The sequence below is a fragment of the Aethalodelphis obliquidens genome, unplaced genomic scaffold, assembly GCF_003676395.1.
Source record: "Aethalodelphis obliquidens isolate GAN/ISIS:26980383/991018 unplaced genomic scaffold, ASM367639v1 scaffold12, whole genome shotgun sequence".
Taxonomy (NCBI): domain Eukaryota; kingdom Metazoa; phylum Chordata; class Mammalia; order Artiodactyla; family Delphinidae; genus Aethalodelphis; species Aethalodelphis obliquidens.
In genome coordinates, this window is record NW_020837956.1 from 14,450,040 (window position 1) to 14,472,645 (window position 22,606).

General features: G+C 36.4%; 1 protein-coding gene and 1 pseudogene across 3 annotated transcripts in view; one reads left to right on the forward strand and one right to left on the reverse strand.

The window, feature by feature from the left end:
• STRN (striatin) overlaps nucleotides 1–22,606 on the forward strand; it is a 111,561-nt gene that overhangs the window by 34,288 nt on the left and 54,667 nt on the right. For all 3 annotated transcript variants that reach the window (XM_027113387.1, XM_027113389.1, XM_027113388.1), the window contains exons 2-3: nucleotides 5,365–5,468; nucleotides 13,084–13,157. In XM_027113387.1, coding sequence (XP_026969188.1) covers nucleotides 5,365–5,468; nucleotides 13,084–13,157 — 178 coding nt within the window. The remainder of the gene's footprint in view (nucleotides 1–5,364; nucleotides 5,469–13,083; nucleotides 13,158–22,606) is intronic.
• Nucleotides 20,575–22,605, reverse strand: LOC113623848 (annexin A2 pseudogene; annotated as a pseudogene).

Consider the following 22,606-nt stretch of genomic DNA (forward strand, 5'->3'; position numbering starts at 1 on the left):
ATGTATAAATATTTTCTTTTTGAGGTGAAATTTATTAGTCTTTTATGACTTGGGGTTTTGTCTTATTTTCAAAAAGACATTCCTAACCCTGAGATTATTAAAATCAAACTCTACCTTTTTTCTAGTACTTTGGGGTTCCTTTAAATTTTTTGATCCTTTTGGCATTTGTTTTGATGTGAGAAATAATTTCTAGATGGCTACCCATCAACATTTATTGAATAATTTACATTTTCCCCAATGATGTGCAATGTCACCTTTAGTTTCTACTAAATTCCTATATGTATTTGGGTTTGTTTTTGGATTGTCTGTGCTATAGATAGGTCTGTTTGTGCATCAGTACCACTTTTTAGGTGACTATAAATCATAATGTTTTAAAATATTTTAGAGCTTTAAAATAATTTTTTTATTCTTGTTTATTTTTCCATATATACTTTAGACTCATCATGTATGATTTTTTTTTATGTATGATGTTTTTTAAAAACATTGTATTGGTATTTTAATTGGGCTTGCATAATTTTAAAAGAGTAATTTAGGGAGAAATAAAATCATTGTAATGCAGAATCTTCTTGTTTAAGAACATGGTTTTGCTTCTCATTTGTTCAAGTCATTTTTTGTGCTCTTTAGTAGCATTTAAAATATTCTTTGTATAGCTCTTATTTTTTTCTTGTAAGGTTTATTCTAATTATCTTATCATTTTTGTTATTATAAATGGGATTGTTTTCTTTCATTATATCATGTAACTAGTTTTTATATAAGCCATGGGTTTTGATTTATTATTTTTATATGCAGTTACTTTACTAAAATTCCTCTATTTTTGTAATAGTTTATAGTCTATATTTTCTTGGATTTTCCAAATATCTGGTCCTATCATTTGCAAATAATATGATTTTATTTTCTCTTTTTTATTTATAAACTTCTTTCTTTTTTTCTTAATTGAAGTATAGTTGATTTACAGTATTATATTATTTTTAGGTGCACAGCGTAGTGATCCAGTATTTTTACAGATTATACTCCATATAAGTTATTACAAGATAATGGCTATAATTCCTTGTGCTATACAATATATTCTTGTTGCTTATCTGTTTTATACATAGTTTGTATCTGTTAATCCCAATCCCCTAATCTGTCCCTCTTCACTTCCCTCTCCCCTTTGGTAACCACAAGTTTGTTTTCTATATCTGTGAGTCTGTTTCTGTTTTGCATATATATTCATTTGTATTATTTTTAGATTTCACATATAAGTGATATCATACAGTATTTGTCTTTCTCTGTCTGACTTATTTTCCTAAGCATAATATTTTCCAGGTCCATCCATATTGCTGCAAATGGCAGAATGTTGTTCTTTCTTATGGCTGAGTAGTATTCCATTGTATGTGTATATATGGAATACTTCTCTCTCTCTCTCTCTCTCTCTCTCTCTCTCTCTCTCTCTCTCTCTATATATATATATATATATATATATATATATATATATATACACCACATCTTCTTTATCCATTTATTTGTTGATGGGCAGTTCGGTTCCTTCCACGTCTTGACTGTTGTGAACAGTGTTGCTATGAACATTAGGGTGGCATGCATCTTTTTGAATTAGTGTTTTCATTTTTTCCAAACTTAATTCTTTCTTGACTAATGACATTGGCCACCACCTCCAGAGCAACGTTAAATATTTGTGGTAAGAAGTGGACATCCTTATTTTGTTCCTATTGTCATTACTACTCGGGTTTCTCTATTACACATGATACTGGCTTTGAATTGAATTGTTTGTATCTTATCTTATTAAGGAAGCTGGAGTAGTGATTTTTTTCAAAAACTAAAATCTTATATTGACAGAAAAGTTGCAAGGATAGTACAAAGAATATTTTTTTTTCTGAACCATTTGAGGGCAAGGTGCCAGACAACCTGATGGCCCATTGCCACCCACCAAATACTTTAGTGTTTGTCTCCTATAGACAAGTACTATCCTATGTAACCACATGCAGTCCTCAAAATCAGGAAATTAGCACTGATGTATTACTACCATCTAGTCCTCAGACCCATTCATATTTTGCCATTTGTCCCAATAATATCCTTTTATAGCCAAATCTAGTCCAGAATCATGCATTACATTTGGTTTTCATGTCCTTTTTTTTCTGTATTTTTTTTTGTTTTTGCGGTACGCGGGCCTCTCACTGTTGTGGCCTCTCCCATTGCGGAACGCAGGCTCAGCGGCCATGGCTCACGGGCCCAGCCGCTCCGCGGCATGTGGGATCTTCCCGGACCGGGGCACGAACCCGCGTCCCCTGCATCGGCAGGCGGACTCTCAACCACTGCACCACCAGGGAAGCCCTTTCATGTCTTTTTAATCTCCTTCGATCTGAAACAGTCTTTCCTTGACTTTTGTGACCTGTTGCTTTTGAAGATGACAAGAAAGTTAATGTAAAATGACCCATAATTTTAGTTTGCCTGATGTTTCCATATGATTGATTTCACGTTATGCATCTGTGGCAGAAATGTCACAGAGATATCCTTTGATCACCAAGGAATATCACAGATATTTCTATTATTCCTTTCTGTTTGTCTTTTCTAGGCACCTCCATCTTCTTTGTAATTTCTCTCTCCAACAATTCTGGGTCTTTTATTTTTTATTAAATAGTTAAGTAAAAAAAACAAAAAAAACAAAAAAAACAGTTAAGTAGTCCAGTGTGTGAATTGATAGGAGGATGGGAAAGCAAGTGTCCTGGAAGTATAAGGAGTAGTTGGTAGGCTGGGGAATGAGTTGCAGTAAAGACTTTTGAGTATTATATGCTGAAGTGTCAGAATCACCCAGGACCAATGATGGTGGCAGAAATAGAAAGCTCGTCAAAGGGTATAGAAAGGAAGAAATTGATAATTTTATTATTACTTTGGTTATATGATTATACTGATTAAATTATTGTTTTTATTAAAGTCTTTTTTTTTAATTAATTTATTTAGTTTTGGCTGTGTTGGGTCTTCGTTTCTGTGTGAGGGCTTTCTCTAGTTGTGGCAAGCGGGGGCCACTCTTCATCGCGGTGCGCGGGCCTCTCACTATCGCGGCCTCTCTTGTTGCGGAGCACAGGCTCCAGACGCGCAGGCTCAGTAGTTGTGGCTCACGGGCCTAGTTGCTCCGCGGCATGTGGGATCCTCCCAGACCAGGGCTCGAACCCGTGTCCCCTGCATTAGCAGGCAGATTCTCAACCACTGCGCCACCAGGGAAGCCCTATTAAAGCCATTTTGAAGCCTGTCTTCTAGGCCAAAACATTGTTTGACCAAACAAGGTGGGCTGTTATATCCTTTTGACAGGACATTCATTTTTGTCAGCTTTTAATGCATGTATTATTAATTCTGCTTATATAAAATAATGATCTCATTGTAGAACATACAATTTTAAAAGGTTATATGATCATTAAATACAGATATTGTAGATATTTGATGCCTTTTCCTCTGTGTATACAACTGAACTATCTTTAGCCTGTTTTTAAATATTTCAATAAGATAAAAATAATCCTTCTTATAATTGCAATATAAATTTTAAGAGCTCATTGAAATGAGAACAAAAACATGACAGTACCTACATTCTGAAAGTTATAAGAAGCTCGGTGAGTTGGATTTTGTGTTTATTATGGTACTGAAAAAAAAAGAAATGAGTGTCATTTAAACCAAATAGAAGTAAGTTTAATGGTTCATTCACTAAACCTTCGTTGGATAATCCACAGTTCCTTAGGGATGTGGTAAGATCATCATTAAATGTAAATTTTTGCTTACTTAAATGGAAAGCACTGTGGAAATATAAATAACGTTATCTGAGTTAATATAATAGAAATGAGAGGGGAAAGAATGTGAGAATAGTGAAACTGATAGCTATTTTTGAGGGCCTTTAAGTAGATCTCCTCTCACACTCCTAGTGGTGTTATGGGTTTCTTTAACAAGTTAGTATTTGCAACATAGTTTTAATTCCTTAAGTGGAAAGTATTATTTCAATTCTAAATGTCTTTTTAATTATTATGGAGAGCTGCTCTTTCCTATCCTCTTTATCTAACTGAACACTAGAGTTTTACAGTTTGTTTCATGTTAAAATGTAGGTTTTTTCTTTTTTTCTTTTTCTCATGTTTGGGAGGGGCCAGGAACCTATGGAGGGCCATTTTCTCTGATTTTCCTTTTCCCAGCTTTCACTTTCTTTCCCCCTGCATATCAAATCTAAATGGGGATGGGGTGAAAGGTGGGGATTGAGAAAAGACAGCTATTTCTTATTTGAAGGGGAGGTCCAGGATAAAGTCTCTCAAGACAAGGAGTCCATCATAAAATTTAAGTAGATGGTGAAACTCAGAGAACTCTTACTTTACAAGGCTTATTATAAGAACTCATGATTCTACTTTACCCCCTTTCCCGATCTTCACCCTTTAAAAAAAATTATGTAAGTTTCAGGTGTACAGCACTATAGTTCAACATCTGTATAAACCACAAAATGACCACTGCCACAAGTCCAGTTACCATCCATCACCATACAATTGACACCTAAGACCCATGTTGCCTGCCCCCCCAGCCCTTTTCCCCTCTGGTAACCATTAATCTCTTCTTTGTATCTATGAATTTTTTTTGGTTTTGTTTGTTCATCTTTATTTTTTTTTAAGATTCCACATATGAGTGAACTCATACAGTATTTGTCTTTCTCTATCTGACTTATTTTGCTTAGCATAATATGCTTGAGGTCCATCTATGTTGTTGAAATCCTGCAAATGACAGGATTTCATTTTTTATGGCTGAGTAGTATTCCAGTGTGTGTGTGTGTGTGTGTGTGTGTGTGTGTGTGTACACCACATCTTCATTATCCATTCATCCATCGATGGACACTGAGGTAGTTTCCATATCTTGGCTATTATAAATAATGCTGCAATGAACATGGGGGTGCATGTTAGTGTTTTGAACTAGTGTTTTCATGTTCTTCAGATAAATGCCTAAAAGTGGAATAGTAGGTCATATGGTAGTTCTCCATCTTCACTTTTTATAAAGAAGAATCCCCCTCAATGCCTTAAAAGACAAACACTTGAGCAAACTGTGCTGTATTTTGCATATGTCTGCACTTATATTGGTTGTTTTAAATTATAGACTCTTAGAGGATATGGACTACGTGTTGTAACATCCCTAGTCTGAAGTGACATTTATATAGATGTCCTTTTTTTTAAAAAATAAGTTAAGCATTTCCCCCGCTTGCAGTCAGTGCCCTTCTGTATACGTTGTGACAGATCTGTAAAAAGAAATGTTTTTACATCTAATTGTTTTATCTTCCAAAGTTTCTTTCTTCAGCTGAGTTTGAAAAAGTTTATTTCGTCTAAACTGAGTTTTGTCTTTCTTTTCCTTACTCAGGCTCAGATTGCCTTCCTTCAGGGGGAAAGGAAAGGTCAAGAAAATTTGAAGAAGGATCTTGTGAGGAGGATCAAGATGCTGGAGTATGCTCTTAAACAGGAAAGGTAATTCAGTGACATGGAAGGTAGTGTTCTCTTAAATATTGGAGTGATTTTTCTGTTATTCCTACAACAAATCCACATTGTAATGTGTTCTGCTTTTTAATTCAGGAAGTAGTATTTGTAATAAACATTTAGAAATGGTTGTAATATGTTAATTTGTTAATGAATGTTTAGTAATAATGACCAAAAAACTGATTTATATGATTTTTAAGATTTTAGCAACAGTTTTCCCCCACGCTGTCCTTTCTAAAGGAATGTATGTACTTCCTGAACTGTTGATATCTATTTCTTTATAGAATTGAAATAGTTTTTGAGTTGTAAAGGAAATTTCTATAATACTTACTCCCTTTTCCTTATCATCTAGTATTATTCAGTTTGGTGTATTTTCTATGGAAGAAACCTACTCTGGCAGACTGTGTTGAGAATCCTTTTATAGACATTTTTGGTATTTTGATCCTTTGCTATCAACTATTCATATCTCTCCAGAAGTGAATCTTACCTTTCTATTCTGCTAGTTTCTAAGATATTCAAGAACTAAACTTGGTTCACAAGTAAAGGACAATAGGTCATGGATGAGAATTTTGGAAGTTTTTATATGAATTAAGTTTGTTTGCTTTAGTGGATGGTCTTTGGAATTTTTTGTCAGCAGTATAAGACAGTTCTTTATTTTAGATTATTGAGTACTTGTTAGGTGATATTGAAATTCTCTATTTTGCTTTGTTTTTGATCACATGCCCTTTTCAGTTTTTTGAAGCATCTTCTACCATTTAAAAGATGCTACTTATGGATATCAAGAAATAGATAAAACTTTATTAGAAGTTGTGTTTACCTTCACGTGGGATCTTTAAATGACACTAGAGGTTGAAAACAGATTGACCTCTTAGTGAAAAATTGGTGATTCTTTTCATTCCTTGAGAGGTTGATTGAAAGCTGTATTGGGGAGATGGTGGGGAAAAAAAACTTTTAAGTGTGTAATTTGGGAATATTTGAGATTTTAAACAATCTAAATGATAGGCATAATCAAAGAGAGAGTGTAATAACATTAATAATGGCAACTGTTAACTACCATGTACCAGCCCCTGAGGCTTAAAAATTAAAAACTAAGTAATTTACGTAGAGTTGCAGAGTTACAGTAGAGCTGTGATTCAGATCCCTCCAGTCTGTCTGATTCTGAAGCTTGTACTCTTTACCGGTACATTATACTATCTTGTAAGTCAGAAAAATTAAAATATACAAATATTAAACTAACCAAGGATACGGTGTATATGTATGTGTGTATGTGTGTGCGTGTGTGCACGCATTCTCATTAACATATTCATTAATCTATCCATCCAACTTAAGTACTGTGCTGGAATTGAGAAGAAGCAAGTCACAAACCTTGTCCCTTCAGGGCCTAGAGTAGTGGGAAACAGACTTGGAAACCACAGAAGTACAGTGCAGTAAGTTAGGTGCTGTGGGAGAAGTCAGCACAGGGTACAGTGGGGTCACAGAGAAGGGAGTGGTTGTTTGGATCTGGAGGCAGTGAAAGCAGAAAGAAGGGTGTGATTAGCGGGGGTGAGACTTGAACAGCATCATAAAAAATAAGGTGTTTGCCAGATGGGCAAGGTTCAAGCAGTAGAGAAGATATGTTTGATATGGAACAAAGCATTTTGGTGTGTTCAGAAATTTGTGATTACTGTGTGTGGAGGGTAAGGTGTTAATTATGATTTATAAGCAATAATGGTAGCGATGGGCAAGAACCAGATCATGGAGAGCCTAACTAAGGAGTTCAAACTTTTATCTTACACTGCAAGTTTTAAAAAACATTTTCTCCTAAAATAGTCTCAAACAAACAGAAGTTGCAGGAGCTATATACCCTTCACCCAGATTCACCAGTTGACAACATTTTGCTGTATTTACTTGTATCATGTTCTCTCTATATACTCATTGTTTTTTTTCCTTGAATCATTTGCTACTTCTTTGCAGACTTATACCCCTTTGCCCTTAAGTACTTAAGGGACTATCTTCTAAAAGCAAGGACATTCCCTTAAATAATTACAGCTCATTATCAAATTAAGGAAATTTAATGTCAATATAGTTCTATTATGTAATATAGCCCATATTCATATGTTCCGCTGATGATCTTCATAGCATTTTTTTCTACCAAATGTCCTAATAATGATCTTTGTAGTATTTTTTTTCCTGGTCCAGGATCCAATCTAGGAATACATATTGCATTTAGTTGTCTTGCAGTTGAAAGGTTTAAGCATGGAATAGTCTAAAATAGATTTTAGAAAGATCACCCTGACCTCAATTTAGGGGATAGACTGAAAAGATCTGTTAATAGAGGCAGGAAGATTGTAATAGTTTAGGATGAGAAATGATAACGTAGTAGCTGCTAGAATAGAGGAGTTAGCCACTATGAAACATTTTAGTTTTTATTTTTATTTTTTGGCCTCACCTTGTGGCTTGCAGGATCTTAGTTCCCCAACCAGGGATCGTGCCCCTGGCAGTGAAAGCCTGGAATCCTAACCACTGGACCTCCAGGGAATTAATTCCCTATGAAACATTTTAAATAGAAAAAAAAATGCATAAGATTTGGAGTTGATTTGGTATAGGGGATGAGGAAGAAAGATAATTCAAGAATGAGTCCCAGGTTTCTGGCTTGAATGAAAAGTTTGAAACGTATCAAGTGAATTAAAGATAAAGAATTAGGGTTGAAAAGCCACTATGGCAGGGGGACTCATGACTAGAGATGTGTAGTTGGGAATCATCAATATTGTGGGTAAAATTATAAGAACTCTGAAACAAACAGAACAGGTATTGTGGGACAAGAAGAGATTACTAGCAGGAGTCACAGGAAATGGAAATGTTTGAGGAAAAGACAGAGGAAGAAGAGCCAACAAAAGAATGGTAGAGAAGGAAGGAGAGAGCAGTATATTGGAAGCAAGCTAAAGCAGGTGGAAGTTTGACAATTGCAGACGCCAAACAAATCACAAGTAAGTTGTATACTGAAAATAGTCCTGGATTTGCCAGTTAGGCGCTTGTTGGTATCCTTGCCAGAAAGCTTCAGTGAGGTAGCAGGAACATAAACCAGATCACAGGGGACTGAGAGGTGAGAAGGGTAGATAAAGAGGAGACAGATAGAGTTGTTTATTTTTTTGAGTTGTTTATTTTTTCAAGTAGTTTGACTTTGGGGAACAGAAAAGATAAAGAGAGATAGTGGCTGGGTCTAGGGAAGATTGTTTTTTGCTTTTTAACTTAAAGGGATTCTCCTGGAAAAGTGTCCCTGATTTTGTATCTTTGGAAGTCCGTGGAATGATTTGAGATTATTCCTGATGTAATGGCACCACTGAAGTGTGATAAATTAAGGAATAAAAAAAAATTCTGTGGATTAGAGCTCTTAAATATTTGCGTCCTTTTCACTGTGAAATTATTTTTAATTAATGCAAAGGAATTTTTAAAAAATTGGAACATTTCAGTTCTTTTGATTCTGAAGTTATTTTTTCTGACACGTTAAGCCAATTAAAAAATATTTTTTTTAACTGAGGAAAATTTGAAGCATAGGTGTACAGAGACTAATATCTTTTATATACACCTCCAAGCCTCAACAGTTAACATTTTTGTCAATCTTGCTTCATCTCAATCTATTTTAGAGCAAATTCCAGACATCTTGTCATTTAACTTGTAAAAACCTAAGTAAGGATCATGGTTTTGAATTGCTGTATTACAGATTTTCTAAGTCGTCCCACTTAAAAAGATCCAAAGTTAAGTAAAACTGAATATTTAACATTAAAGAAGGATTACACACCTAGCAGTGGATTTTTTTATGCTATTGATTTTTCAAAATTTTTCTTTATTTTTTTATATTTTTGGCTGCACTGGGTCTTTGTTGCTGCGTGCAGGCTTTTCTCTAGTTGAGGTGAGCAGGGGCTACCCTTTGTTGGGGTGCACAGGCCTCTCACCACGGTGGCCTCTCCTGTTGCAGAGCACGGGCTCTAGGCGCGTGGGCTTCAGCAGTTGTGGCTCGCATGCCCCAGAGCGCAGACTCAGTAGTTGTGGTTCACAGGCTCTAGAGTGCAGGCTCTGTAGCTGTGGCGCATGGGCTTCCCAACCACCGTGCCACCAGGGAAGCCCCTAGCAGTGGATTAACAAAGCATTCCTTAAAGTGTGATAAAATTTACGAAATGAGAAGATTTGCATATAATTTTCCAAGAACACGCAGGGTATAACCTAAGGTTTATTCAGGAAATTCTATATTGAAGAACCTTAAACACTATATAAAATATAATTCTGAAACATTTCTTCCATTTGCTCCACATATCTCTTGTGTCTGCACCACTGTAAAAACCCAACTGTCCTCCTTGCCTCTAATACATTTTCTCATTCTGATTAATTTTCCACGTCCGTGGAATTCGTTTTCTAAACACAGATGTTATATCCCTGCTTAAAAATATCTAGCTAATTTCAGAGTTCTTCTTAGTAAAAGATTCTACATCCAGGCTCCTTTCTAGTCCTATACAAACACACACACCACTGTGTATTTTTTTCCACTTTTAAGATATTCCTTCTGACCAAAATACCCTCTTCATCAGTCCATTTGTCTGATTGTGGAACTATAGGTTTTGAGGTTTAGCTAAAATCTCATGTGTTTCCTTCTTTTTGGTAGCTCTCCTTGACTACTGTCAGGACCTTTGACAGAATTAGATAATCCCTTATCTAAATTCGTATAACATTTGATATAACTCATAGCTCTTATCCACCATGTGCTAGAGTTATTTATTTACATTTCTGTCTCTTCTTTATCTCCTTGCCTTTATCCTTAACTGACTACAAGCTGCACATTATTCCCACCAGCCAGTACAGTGCCTGGCATGTCATAAGAATTCAATAACAGTTCGTTGGATTTTATCAAATTATTATATTTTACATCTTTATTGGAGTATAATTGCTTTACAGTGGTGTGTTAATTTCTGCTTTATAACAAAGTGAATCAGCTATACATATACACATATCCCCATATCTCTTCCCTCTTGTGTCTCCCTCCCAGCCTCCCTATGCCACACCTTTAGGTGGTCACAAAGCACCGAGCTGATCTCCCTGTGCTATGCAGCTGCTTCCCACTAGCTATCTGTTTTACATTTGGTAGTATATATAAGTCCATGCCACTCTCTCACTTTGTCCCAGCTTACCCTTCCCCCTCCCGGTGTCTTCAAGTCCATTCTCTACATCTGCAGCTTTATTCCTGTCCTGCCCCTAGGTTCTTCGTAACCTTTTTTTTTTTTTTTTTTTTTAGATTCCATATATATGTGTTAGCATATGGTATTTGTTTTTCTCTTTCTGACTTCACTCTGTATGACAGACTCTAGGTCCATCCATCTCACTACAAATAACTCAATTTCTAATCAAATTATTTTTAAGTATCAACGTTTAAAGTGTGATTGGAATGCTGTGTTATATTCCAGGCATATTATATATAATAATTGACTTTGAAACAAAGCTATAATGGGACTTCTTTAATATATTATAATTATGTAATTTTATGCTGTTTTATCCAGTAAAGACCAGTTGGGAGGCCTAGCTATGTATCAAATGTAGAGTTCTTAGGCATGAGATCTGCTATTTAACTTGCAGTCAGTCAGATTTAGACAGAAAAAGCTTAGGGAACAAGGGTATTGCTAACAGTGAGATGAAGCGTTAAAACAATGGGAAGCAATATGAGTGGGAAGGTATTTTAGCATACTGACTTCAAAAGGAATGCTACTAAATTGAGTTCTGTGAGTAAATTATTTTTCAGTGAACTTAACAATTCACTAGGGAGACCCTGATTCATGGGAGTACAGCTTGTAGCAAACACAGCAGTTCTTTACTTATTTTGTCTTTATCTAATTTTTTATGAAATGTTAGTTCATAGTGTGTAATTACTATAGAATGTTTTCTATTCCCTTTTCTGTAAGCTCTGTTGTAGTTTTTCCTAAGACCACTAGAATGCACTATAGTGCAGTATTTTGTGTTTGAAAATGTTTTCCTCATATATCTATGTGTGTATATATATATGTGTGTGTGTATATATATAAATAAGTATGTATATATATGTAAAACAAAAATACATAAGTTAACTCCATAAAACTTTATCGCTGCTTTTATTCTGTCCTCAGGCCAGTTACTTTCAATTGCTATTTTGCCTTATAGGAGGTATTGTTAGTTTGTCTTATGGTAGATGAGTGTGTTTATAAAAAAATCTGAAGATTGACAGTTATACTTAAAAACCATAACACATATAAAAAACACACAGAGGTGTACACGCGCGCACACACACACACACACAGAGTATCTTGTACCTTGTTTTTTTACTTAAGCTTAAAGATCAATCCCATATTTGCACACAAAGATTCTTTTTTCTTTTTAATGGATACATACCATTACAAAACATTTCATATATATGCAAAACATATAAAGACTAATATAAAAAATATTCATGTACCTACCACCTACTTTAAGAAATAGAACATCAGCTATCTGTAACTTTCAGAGGTTTTAGGATTCCCCTCTGTACAAAATGTTGATTTTTTGTGTGTTGTAACTGCAAAATAATTATTGCAAAGTAATATGAAGAATTCCAGTATTTTACACATTCAAGCAAATAATTTTCATTTTCTTTATACTTTTCTTGAAATATAAAAACTTTAAAGTAAGTGCTCAGTCTTTTATAAAGAAAAAAATAACTTTCAAATTTTGGCTATTTGGTTACCCTTTTATTCCTTCTTTATTACTTTATTACTTTGGTTTTTCAAATTATTATTGTTGTTATTATCCCAGTCTTATTACATTGAATATTTATTGTAATAGTCTCAATATTTTGGGGAAGCAAACAAGTCAAAATATACAAATACATTAAGTATGGCCATTTTTAGTTAACCTTTAAATTTTTTACCTTACCTAGATTATTTTTTTGGTCTTGGATGGTTAAATCTGGGATGGTTAAATTAGATAAACCAGAGATAATAACATCTAGTTAGCTTTTAAAAGAAGGTATTCCTGTTCACAGTTCTTCCTGAAAAGGTAAAAGATACCTTGGCTACTAAAAAATATATTTATTCCTACTAGAATGTCTTATTCAACATTGATGATTTAGGCTGGTTCCCCCTCCCTCCTTTGGATTGTTCACTCTAATGCATACTTGGCAAAGCATAGTTGCCAGACAATGCAAAGTATTATGAATGACCTTTCTACAAAAAAAAACAACGAAACTCAATTTTGAGAATGATTAGTCTTTCTCAAGTTTATTTCACAATCCAAACTTATTTACTGCTTTTGATAGAATTGTACTCTGGCAGTCATCAAGAAAATTTGAATACTGCAGAAACTAGAATGTTATCTGGTTCATTTGTAACTGTAGAAACAAGATTTATGATTCTCAGTGTTATTCCTTTATTTATTGTAACAGGACTTGATGGTATAACAGCAACAAAATAATAATGGCAAGTGCTTTTGTATTAGGACTTTGACACTGTGGAAGTCTTTGAACTGTTGAAAGTTAGTCAGGACTGCTGCATACTGATGACTACTCCTGTTACATATCTTAAAGTTCATTTAAATATGTTTTAAGATGGTTTGTATTTTCTCATTTCTTTGGTAGAGCTAAATACCACAAGTTGAAATACGGAACAGAATTGAATCAGGGAGATATGAAGCCTCCAAGCTATGACTCTGGTAAGCTAATTTTAAAGGAAGTTTAAATGATTAAAAAGAAGTTAATATCTAGTATTTTGTAGCAACAGTATTTATAACTGCAAGTTAATTTCTAATTATTTGCATATTAGTTATTTTTTCTGACCTACTTATCTTTGGGCACTAATCACTAAGTGTCATTTGATCATTTTCTACCACCTTCCTTCTGTTTCCCTCTTCCCCATTCTTTTAGCTCCCCACTTTCTGCTTATGTTCTACACTTACTTGAAGGATCAGAATTCATGGGGTAACATGCATCAACATAACTGTGTGTTGCTGGGTCCCTCCAGTATTAATGAGAACTTTGAGATGTGTAATACAAAGTACATCATGCCCTTGAAATCCTGAGAGAAAGGGTAGAAACTATGGAGGTAGGAGATTTCTTCTTTAAGTACAAGAGAATTACTCATCCTTTAAGTCTGATCCCTCAATTTCAGGTGCAAAATTGTTTGGACTTAACCCACAGGATGTTCTGTAACCAGAACATCTTTTAACTGCTGAAACAGTTGTTATCTTTTTGTGCTATTTCTTCTTTTTCCTTCTCTTATATTCCTCGTCACCCCATCAAACAATACAAAAATAGTACTTGTAAAGATATTAAGGAATATAATTGACTTATTAGTAGGTGTTAGGAAAAAGTAAGAAAAATTGTTGAAAAGTTATCACCATGTTTCAGAAGAGTGTGTTTTTGACATGATGTCAGGTTAAATTCCTGGATCAAATGTCTGATATAACTATCACATACTGAAATACCTTCCTTGGTTTCTGTGGGCTTTATGTATGTTAACTTTAATTCTTAATATCGTTATTCAATAAAAATAATATTATTTTCATTTTACCTGCATGAAATTTTAACTCAGAGAAGTGGAGAAGCTTGCCCAAGGTCACACAACTCTTAAGTAATAGGAACATGGATCTGAACCCAGGTCCACTGACTCCAAAATTCAAATTCTCCCCATTTTTCCACACTGTTTCTGTGTTTGACAGTGTATGAAAGAAGAAAATTATTCTGAATGTGCTGCCAATTTTATAGTTCAATTCAGTGTAGTAGTGTAATTAACACGTTTCCACCTCTGAATATTGAATCCTTGATGTTTAGAGCAATACCAATTGATCACTGACATTTTTTTCTTTGTTTTTTTTCATTGTTCTTTTACTTTGGCATCTTTTCTTTTAACTTGAGATGCACTTAGATTAAAAAAATTTTTTTTCTTGTTTTTAAATCTAGGCTATTTGTTGAAGACTATCCTAACAGTACATTGTCTGAATCAAAGGAGTGATTTTAATCACTACTTTTACATAAACATGTTTGTTTCCTAAGTTTAGATATCGATTTAGGAGTATAAAGGCCTAGTTGCAGTATATACAAAATGCTTGTAAGTAAAGAATGTGGCTCAGTAGAAAAAGTTTGGGCTTTGAAATTGGATACACGTAAGTTTGACTCTGTCCTAACACTTTAAATACCTGTGATATTACTTAGTCTCTCTGAGGTTGCTCCATTCCTTATCTGTAAACTGGGGAAAATTCTGGAAATAATTCCTAACTTCTAGGTTTATTTTCTTAGTATGTAATACCTAGTATCATTCCATCTGTCCATCTTTCAGACTGCTGTTCAGCTTTTAAATATGAAATATGTAATGCTTGTGTCAGAGCCAGAATCAAATTCTGTGAATAAAAATATAGTACCCTGTTGGATTTTTACAGGGAAGATAAAAGAAAAAAGTGATTACAATAAAATTATATGGAGAAGTAATAGGTGTTATGGAGTACAGTAGCAGGAGAACCAAATCTAGTTGTAAGTGATCAAGGAAGCCTTCTTGCAGGAAGTGATATTTGAAGTTGACATTTGAAAGACAAGTAAGAATTAACCAGGGAAAGAGGACTGACTAAATATTTGTTGAATGAGAGGTAGAAGAAAGGCAGAGCATTAGCGGTAAAGTTTCTGAGGGAAGAATTTGCCACATTTGAGAAACAAAATAATTAGTAGAGGGGGAGAGGGAAAGAGTGTTTCTAGATGCAGCTAGAGAGTTAACCAGGAGGGCAGATTAACTAAGAGTTACGAGAAGGCTTTTGAAGGGTCTTAATCAGGGCTCTTGTGATCAGATTTGCTTGCTCTTAGATCATGCTGACAGCAGTGTGGAAGGTGGGTTAGAGAGGAGTAAAACTGAAGATGGGGAGGTGGGTTAGAGGACTTTGCAGCCACCTGGGTAAATGAGGAAGGTTACCTTGACAAGGGTACTAACAGTGTAGTTGAAGAGAAGTGGGTGTGTTCAGGAAATATTTAGGAAGTAAAATCTGCAGGAAATTAGTTCTTGTTTAGATGTAGGGGATTTAAAAAGGGGAGAATCAAGGATGACTCCCACACTTCTAGTTTAAAAAATTAGACCAGACGTACGTTTGGAAGATGGTGGGTTCACTTTTGGATTTACTTGTTAGGCCATCAAGCAGAAATGGCTAGTAGACAGCTGAGCATGTGAGTGTGGAGCTCAAGCCAGAGACATGGGTTTAATATGTAGATTTGAGAGCATATAGCATCTAGTACTAATGACACTCATTGCCACTGAGGTGGAAGAGCTCAGCCAGGGACCTTATGTAGAGTAAGAAGAGGATCTAAAATGGAGCCCTGAGGAATGGCAACATTTAAAAAACTGTTAGAAGAATAGAAACCTGAAAAGGAAACTGATGAGTATTATTTTAATGGTAGGAGGAAAATCAGGAGCATGGAGATAAAGAGAAGAGAGGGTTTCCAGAAGGAAGGATCCTTCAGCGCTACCGATTAATGCCCAGGGGTCTGAAGAGTATCTCTAGGATTTAGTGACACACAGGTCACTGGGAACTTTATTGTGAGCAGTCTTAGGAGAGAGTTGAGGGCAGAAACGAAGACTGTGCGTAGAAAGTGAAGACTAAGTGTAGTAAGCTTTAAGGAAGCCTAGATTGTGGAGTTGAAGGTGAGGGATTAGGGGGAAATAGCTGAAAGGACCCATGGGGTCAAGGAGGAGAGAGAGAGAATGTGTGTTTGTGTATGTGTGTGTGTGTGACATGTTTCTTAGAGGAGGAGCAAATAAAAAGGAGAGAGCAGAGATACAATATGAAGGTATCTGAAGAAGTGATAGGGATTGGATTCTGAGCATAGCTGGAGAATGGCAGGAGGAGCATGTCTTTTACTGTTACCAAGAGAGAATATAGGAAGTTAGGTGATAGGTGTGTAGATTTGGGTTTCGGTCTGGTGGTGGGTATTTAATATGATAGCTTTATGTATGAGTCTGGATTATCTGCTAAGAATACATCAGAGGTTTAAGAAACGTGGAGAAGGTTTAAAATAATAATGAACAAGAGAACAAATTTACTAAGAAATAGTAAGATTGAGAAAAGCTGAGCGTCCGATTGAGGTGTGTAAACGTAAGTTTATGTAGAAGTGCTGCTGGTCTGCACAATTGGCAGCCTAGGTAAAAGATAATAGAATGAAAATAGTTAACAGTTGAATTCATGGAGAGACAAGAGGACATGAAGACATTGTCAAAAGAATGGTTGAATTGATAGACACTGAACTAAAACTAGAGAGGAAAGAAAGTGAAGGCAAAGGGAGGCTAATGGATCAAAGTAAGGGGATAGGCAACAGTCTAGAGCAGGTCAGCAAACTCTTTTGTAAAGGGCCAGATAGTAATATTTGGGCTTTGTAGGCCATGTGTTCTCTGTTGAAACTACTCAACTCTGCCATCATGACATGAAAGCAGCCACAACACATAAATGAATAAGTGTGGCAGGCTGGATTTGACCTGCAGGCCAAAATTTGATCACCCCTGATCTAAGGTCCCACCGAAATCAAAGTGCCTGGTGAATTAGGGGTATTGAGCCTGAAGGATATGCTCAGAGAGTGAGTTTGCATCAGTGACAGTTCTTCATAATGACAGTATCTAAGGCATGACAGTTAGAGAGGGTGGTGGTTGTGCAGAAGCTGAAGTGGATCACCCACATGAATATTAACTTCACTCAAGATGATGTAAAAGTTTGGTTACAGAGGAAGGATGCCTGGTTTAGAACGTTATCAAGGGATTTGTAGGTGACAGTGACGAGGACAGTGACTAGGAGAGGGTAGAAGGTGGTGTATCCAAATTAAAGAAGCAGGCATTTTTCCTTCATTCTTTTATCCATTTACTATATTTTCCTGAAACTGATAATCCAGATGTTTTCTGAAACGTTTTTCAAAAAAAATTCGTTTCCCCTCTGACATTTTTTCTGTTTTGTTCCACTTCCAAACCTTTACATTTCTACTTCAGGAGAATATTACCCTAAGTTACGTTAAAATCTATTTATCTTTCATATTTCAGTTTCTCCTACTTAATATTAGAAGCCAGATACTTATTAAAAATAGAATATCTTTATCCAGAGTAACAAATTCTGCCTTTTAACTGAGATGTTTAGACCATTCACATTTAATGTGATTATTGATACAGTGAGCTTTAAAGCTGTCACCTTTGCTGTTTGGTTTCTATTTGTTAAATATGTTCTTTGCTCCCTTTTCCTCATTTTTTGATTTCTTTTGGATTAATCTAGTATATATTTTCAAAAATTTATTTATTTTATTTATTTATTTTTGGCTGCGTTGGGTCTTCGTTGCTACATGCGGGCTTTCTCTAGTTGCAGTGAGCGGGGCTACTCTTCGTTGCATTGTGTGGGCTTCTCATTGCAGTGGCTTCTCTTGTTGCAGAGCACGGGCTCTAGGCGCACTAGCTTCAGTAGTTGTTGTGCACGGGCTTAGTTGCTCCGTGGCCTGTGGGATCTTCCCGGACCAGGGCTCGAACCTGTGTCCCCTGCATTGGCAGGCGGATTCTTAACCACTGTGCCACCAGGGAAGCCCCTAATGTAGTATTTTTTATGATTTCTTTTTATCTCTTTTGCTGACTTATTAGCTACAACTCTTATTTTATTGGTTGCTTTAGGATTTATAGTATGTGTTTTTAAGTTATTAGAGTTCTGTCTTTAAGTGCTAATATAGCACTTCATGTGTAGTATGAGAACCTCCTAACAGTGTACTTCCATCTCTCCTTTCTGTCTTTGTGCAATTGTTTTCATATATTTTACTTCTCTGTATATATTTAAACCATACACTACATTATTAATTTTGTTTCAACAGTTCTCTAAGAGATTTAAATAACATAAAAAGCATATATTTCCAGTGCTCATCATTCCTTTGTGTGCATCCATATTTTCTGGTATCATTTTCCTTCTGTCTTAAGGACTTTCTTTAACATATTTTGTAATATGGGTTGCTGATAATGAATTCTTTGAGCTTTTGTGTGTCTGAAAAAGTCTTTATTTTGCTGCTTGCATTGTTTCTGATGAGGTATCTTCTGTCATTCTTATCTTTATTCCTCTGTATGAGTGACCTTTTTTTCTGGCTGCTTTTAAGGTATCTCTCTCTCATTGGTTTTAAGCAATCTTATTATGATGTGCTTTGGTGTAGTTCCACACCCTGCCCCGTCCTCCCCCCCACACCGCAGTGTTTCTTATGCTTGGGATTTGTTGGGTTTCTTGGATCTATGGGTTTATAGTTTTCATGAAATTTGGAACTTTTCAGCCCCTGTTTCTTCAGATATTATTTTTGTTCTCCCTCCCTATGCTGTGATCGGGAAACTCTATCAAGGCAGTAAGCTGGAACAATCATAGGCTCACCTGTTTGGTTCCCTTTTCTCAGGGATTGCTGCCCTCTGTTGCCTGATGTCCAATGTCTTAACCATTTTGATGTATAGTTGCTTCAAGCAAGAGGGTAAATTGGGTCCCTGTTACTCCAACCTGACTGGAAGTGTCAGTCAGATATTTTTAACATTACCAAGAAATTCAGTTCTTACCCACTTTAAAATCCTCACTTTTGTATAATGTCACTTTTTGAACTTGATAAGGTAAGAATGAATCTGATAGTTGAGGAATACTTACTAACCATTGAGAGAACTAAGTGTTTAGCCTGGATAAGGAAGTGTGGGGAAATACAAGTTCACATATGACCCAGAGAGTCAGATTTTTTTTTTTTAAATAGAGAAAGGAAAATTTACTTCAGAGAAACTTATCCAGAATCAGGATTTCTGTCTTTATAATTACTTTGCAGGCATTGAAACTTGTTGCTCTTACAGAAGGCTATACCACTGATTATTTCTCTAAATCAGTGGAAAATAGATTTTGGCAATGTTGAGTAAAGAGCCTGTTTTATGTTTGTGTGGTTAAATCTATGATTGCAGACGTAATCTTAGATCATTAATTCATACACTAATCTAATAAAAGAATTAAGGTAAGCAGTTTTCCTCAGATCCATTACCAAGGAGATAAGGACTCCTCAAGCTCTATAGGTCTTTGAATCTCTTCATTCTTAGTAAGTGTTGTGACTGGTTATGTTTCCATGAGGTTTTGTTTGCTTCCTTGCAATCATCTGGAGCCTAGTCATGATCCAGTGTGGAATAATATAATAAGCAGCAGTCATAGCCTTGCTGTTTTTGTCATATAGCTGGGTTAACTGAGTCAAGACTGAGTGCTTGCTTTCTTTTTCTCTCATTGAAGTATAATTGACTTGCAATATTATATTAGTTTCAGGTGTACAACATAGTGGTTTGATATTTTAATATATTACAAAATGATCACCAAGGGAGTCGGATTTTATCTCAGTATAAGAATACACTTTTTTAAAAGAGGGTGAGGATGCATTCTTATTTGATTCGGCTTAATTTATTTTTTATTAAGGCGTAATTTACATACAGTGAAATTCACCTTTTTGGTGTTTTCATAAACACATACAGTCTTGTTACTAATACCCTCTGTAGTAACCCCTCCTTCCCTACTCTAATCCCCTGGCAACCACTAATATGTTTTCTGTTCCTACAGTTTTGCCTTTTTGAGAAAATCATATCAATTCCAGAATCGTACAGAATGTAGTCTTTTGAATCTAGGGTCTCCCGTTTAGCATTATGCATTTGAGATTCTTATATGTTGGTGTGTGTCAGTAGTTCATTCTTTGTTCTTGTTGAGTAGTATTCCATTGAATGGATGTACCACTCCTTGGTAACATCACTAGCTACCAAAGTAGGCAAAGGCAGTTGAGTATATCTGAGGATGGTGTAGAAAGGATTTAGGCTTATTTATTTATTTATTATTTTTTATTTTTGGCTGCATTGGGTCTTTGTTGCTGTGCGCAGGCTTTCTCTAGTTGTGGCAAGCGGGGGCTGCTCGTTTCAGTGCGTGGGCTTCTCATTGTCGTGGCTTCTCTTGTTGCGGAGCACGGGTTTTAGGTGCGCGGGCTTCAGTAGTTGTGGCACATGGGCTCAGTAGCTGTGGCTTGCGGGCTCTAGGGCACAGACTCAGTAGTTGTGGCACACGGGCTTAGTTGCTCCGCGGCATGTGAGGTCTTCCCAGACCAGGGCTTGAACCTATGTCCCCTGCATTGGCAGGCGGATTCTTAACCACTGTGCCACCAGGGAAGTCCCTTATCATCTTTTTGAAAGATTCGGCTTCTACCAAATGATGAATTGAAGCTTTACAGGGCCTAGGAGGTTTTCATCTAAAGAACGTCTTAAAAAAAGAATGCTTGAGGTTTTCATTTAATAACTAGTGAAGGAAATAGCTTTGGCTTGGGATTATTTCTTTTTTTTTTTTTTTTTACTTGTTCCTAAAGTAGAAATTCCGTTTATTCGTGTTTATGACACGTTACTCAGAAGGCAAAGTGTTTCACATCATAGATTTCACTTCCAGCTCCTTGGAATGTTCATTTTTTGACTGTAAAGAGAGACTAGACCGGAAAGCCACGTAATGCTTAGGCAACTAAACTAAGGATGGAGCAGGTGGGGTGGGCAGTGCTAACGTCATCCTCCCAGGGATGGGCACAAGGGGGCTGTTAGCCACAAGCTGACTGTGTAGAACTGTTAGCTAGGAGTGCGGAGCAGCCGTCCTGGACCCTCGGGCCATTGTGGGCTTCAGTCATCCCCACCACATAGGTACAGCAGCGCTTTCTGGTAGTCGCCCTTGATGTCTTGCTGAATGTAGTAGTACAGGGACTTGCCATACTTTTTCTTGAATTCAGATCTAATTTTCAACATGTCCACTTCACTGTGGTAGATCATGATTCTAATCAGGACCTTATCACGAGTGTCCTTGCCTTTCATGGAGTCGTACAGTCTGTCAGCAAAATACAGGGGCTTGTTCTGAATGCACTGGACTAGGTTCAGGAAGGCATTTTCCAGGTCTCCTTTGACCTCCTTGTTGATGCTCTCCAGCATGTCATAAGGGCTGTAGCTCTTATACCTTTCAAATACTTTCTGGAGGTGGCACACACTCCGCTCGGTCATGACGCTGATCCACTTGGGAACATCAGTCCCTATCCTCTTCTGCCAGCATCATAGAGATCCCGGGCATCTTGGTCAGTCAGTTCATAATCAATGACAGAGCCATCCTCTGCTCTTCGACCCTTTGATAGGGCAACCGTCAGCTTGCGGAAGTCACCAGATGTGTCGGAAATGATATCCTTCCCCAGATTGGTCTTGTACATTTCCTTGTCGACTCCGTTGATTTCCTGCAGCTCCTGGTTGGTCCTTGAGCAGATGAACTCATTGAGGGAGTCCTCATCATTCCCTGCCCCTTCATGGAGGCTTTCAGCTTGGAAGCGTCATACTGAGCAAGTGTTTTCAGTAGGCCCAAAATCACTGTTTCCAGGTGGCCGGACAAGGCTGACTTCAGTGCTGTTGCAAGTTCCCGTTTGGTCCTTCTCTGGTAGGCGGAGGCAATATCCTGTCTCTGTTCATTGCTGCGGTAGGTCAAAATGTTGATGATGGTGACCTCATCCTCACCCTTAGTCTTGATGGCCATTTCAGTGTTCAGAGCATCCCGCTCAGCATCAAAGTTGGTGTACGCTTTGACTGACCCGTATGCACTTGGAGGTGTGGAGTGATCACCCTCCAAGCTGAGCTTGTAGAGAATTTCATGAACGGTAGACATTTTGAAAGAAGCTGGGCCGGCTATGGTGCGCTGCGAGCGTTGCCAGGTGCAGAGCAGGGATTATTTCTTATCTATCTACTCTTTACCAGATCGGCTTTTTTTTTTTTTTGAACCATCGTTCCTGGACATTTTGTTCTAATTCTGATGTGGTGCTTCGTAATACTTTTGACTCTTGACTCAGGACTCTTGATTTGTCCTGAAGGAAGATTCTCAGTTTACCTAAAAATTAGGGAAAAGTCTTTATTTTAGTTCTGAAATTCTCAGGAAAATCTAGTAGCAATAATGAATTTATATTAGAGTTTTGTTATGGAAATTAAACTTAAAAACAGAATTCCCATTGTCCTAAAACATACCTTACAGTGTAGTGTTCTTAATCTTATAAATTTTTTTTGGACATTTTTAATGAATTGAGATACCCTCTAATGTATAAAACGTCAGTTTTTTTATGATTTAATGTT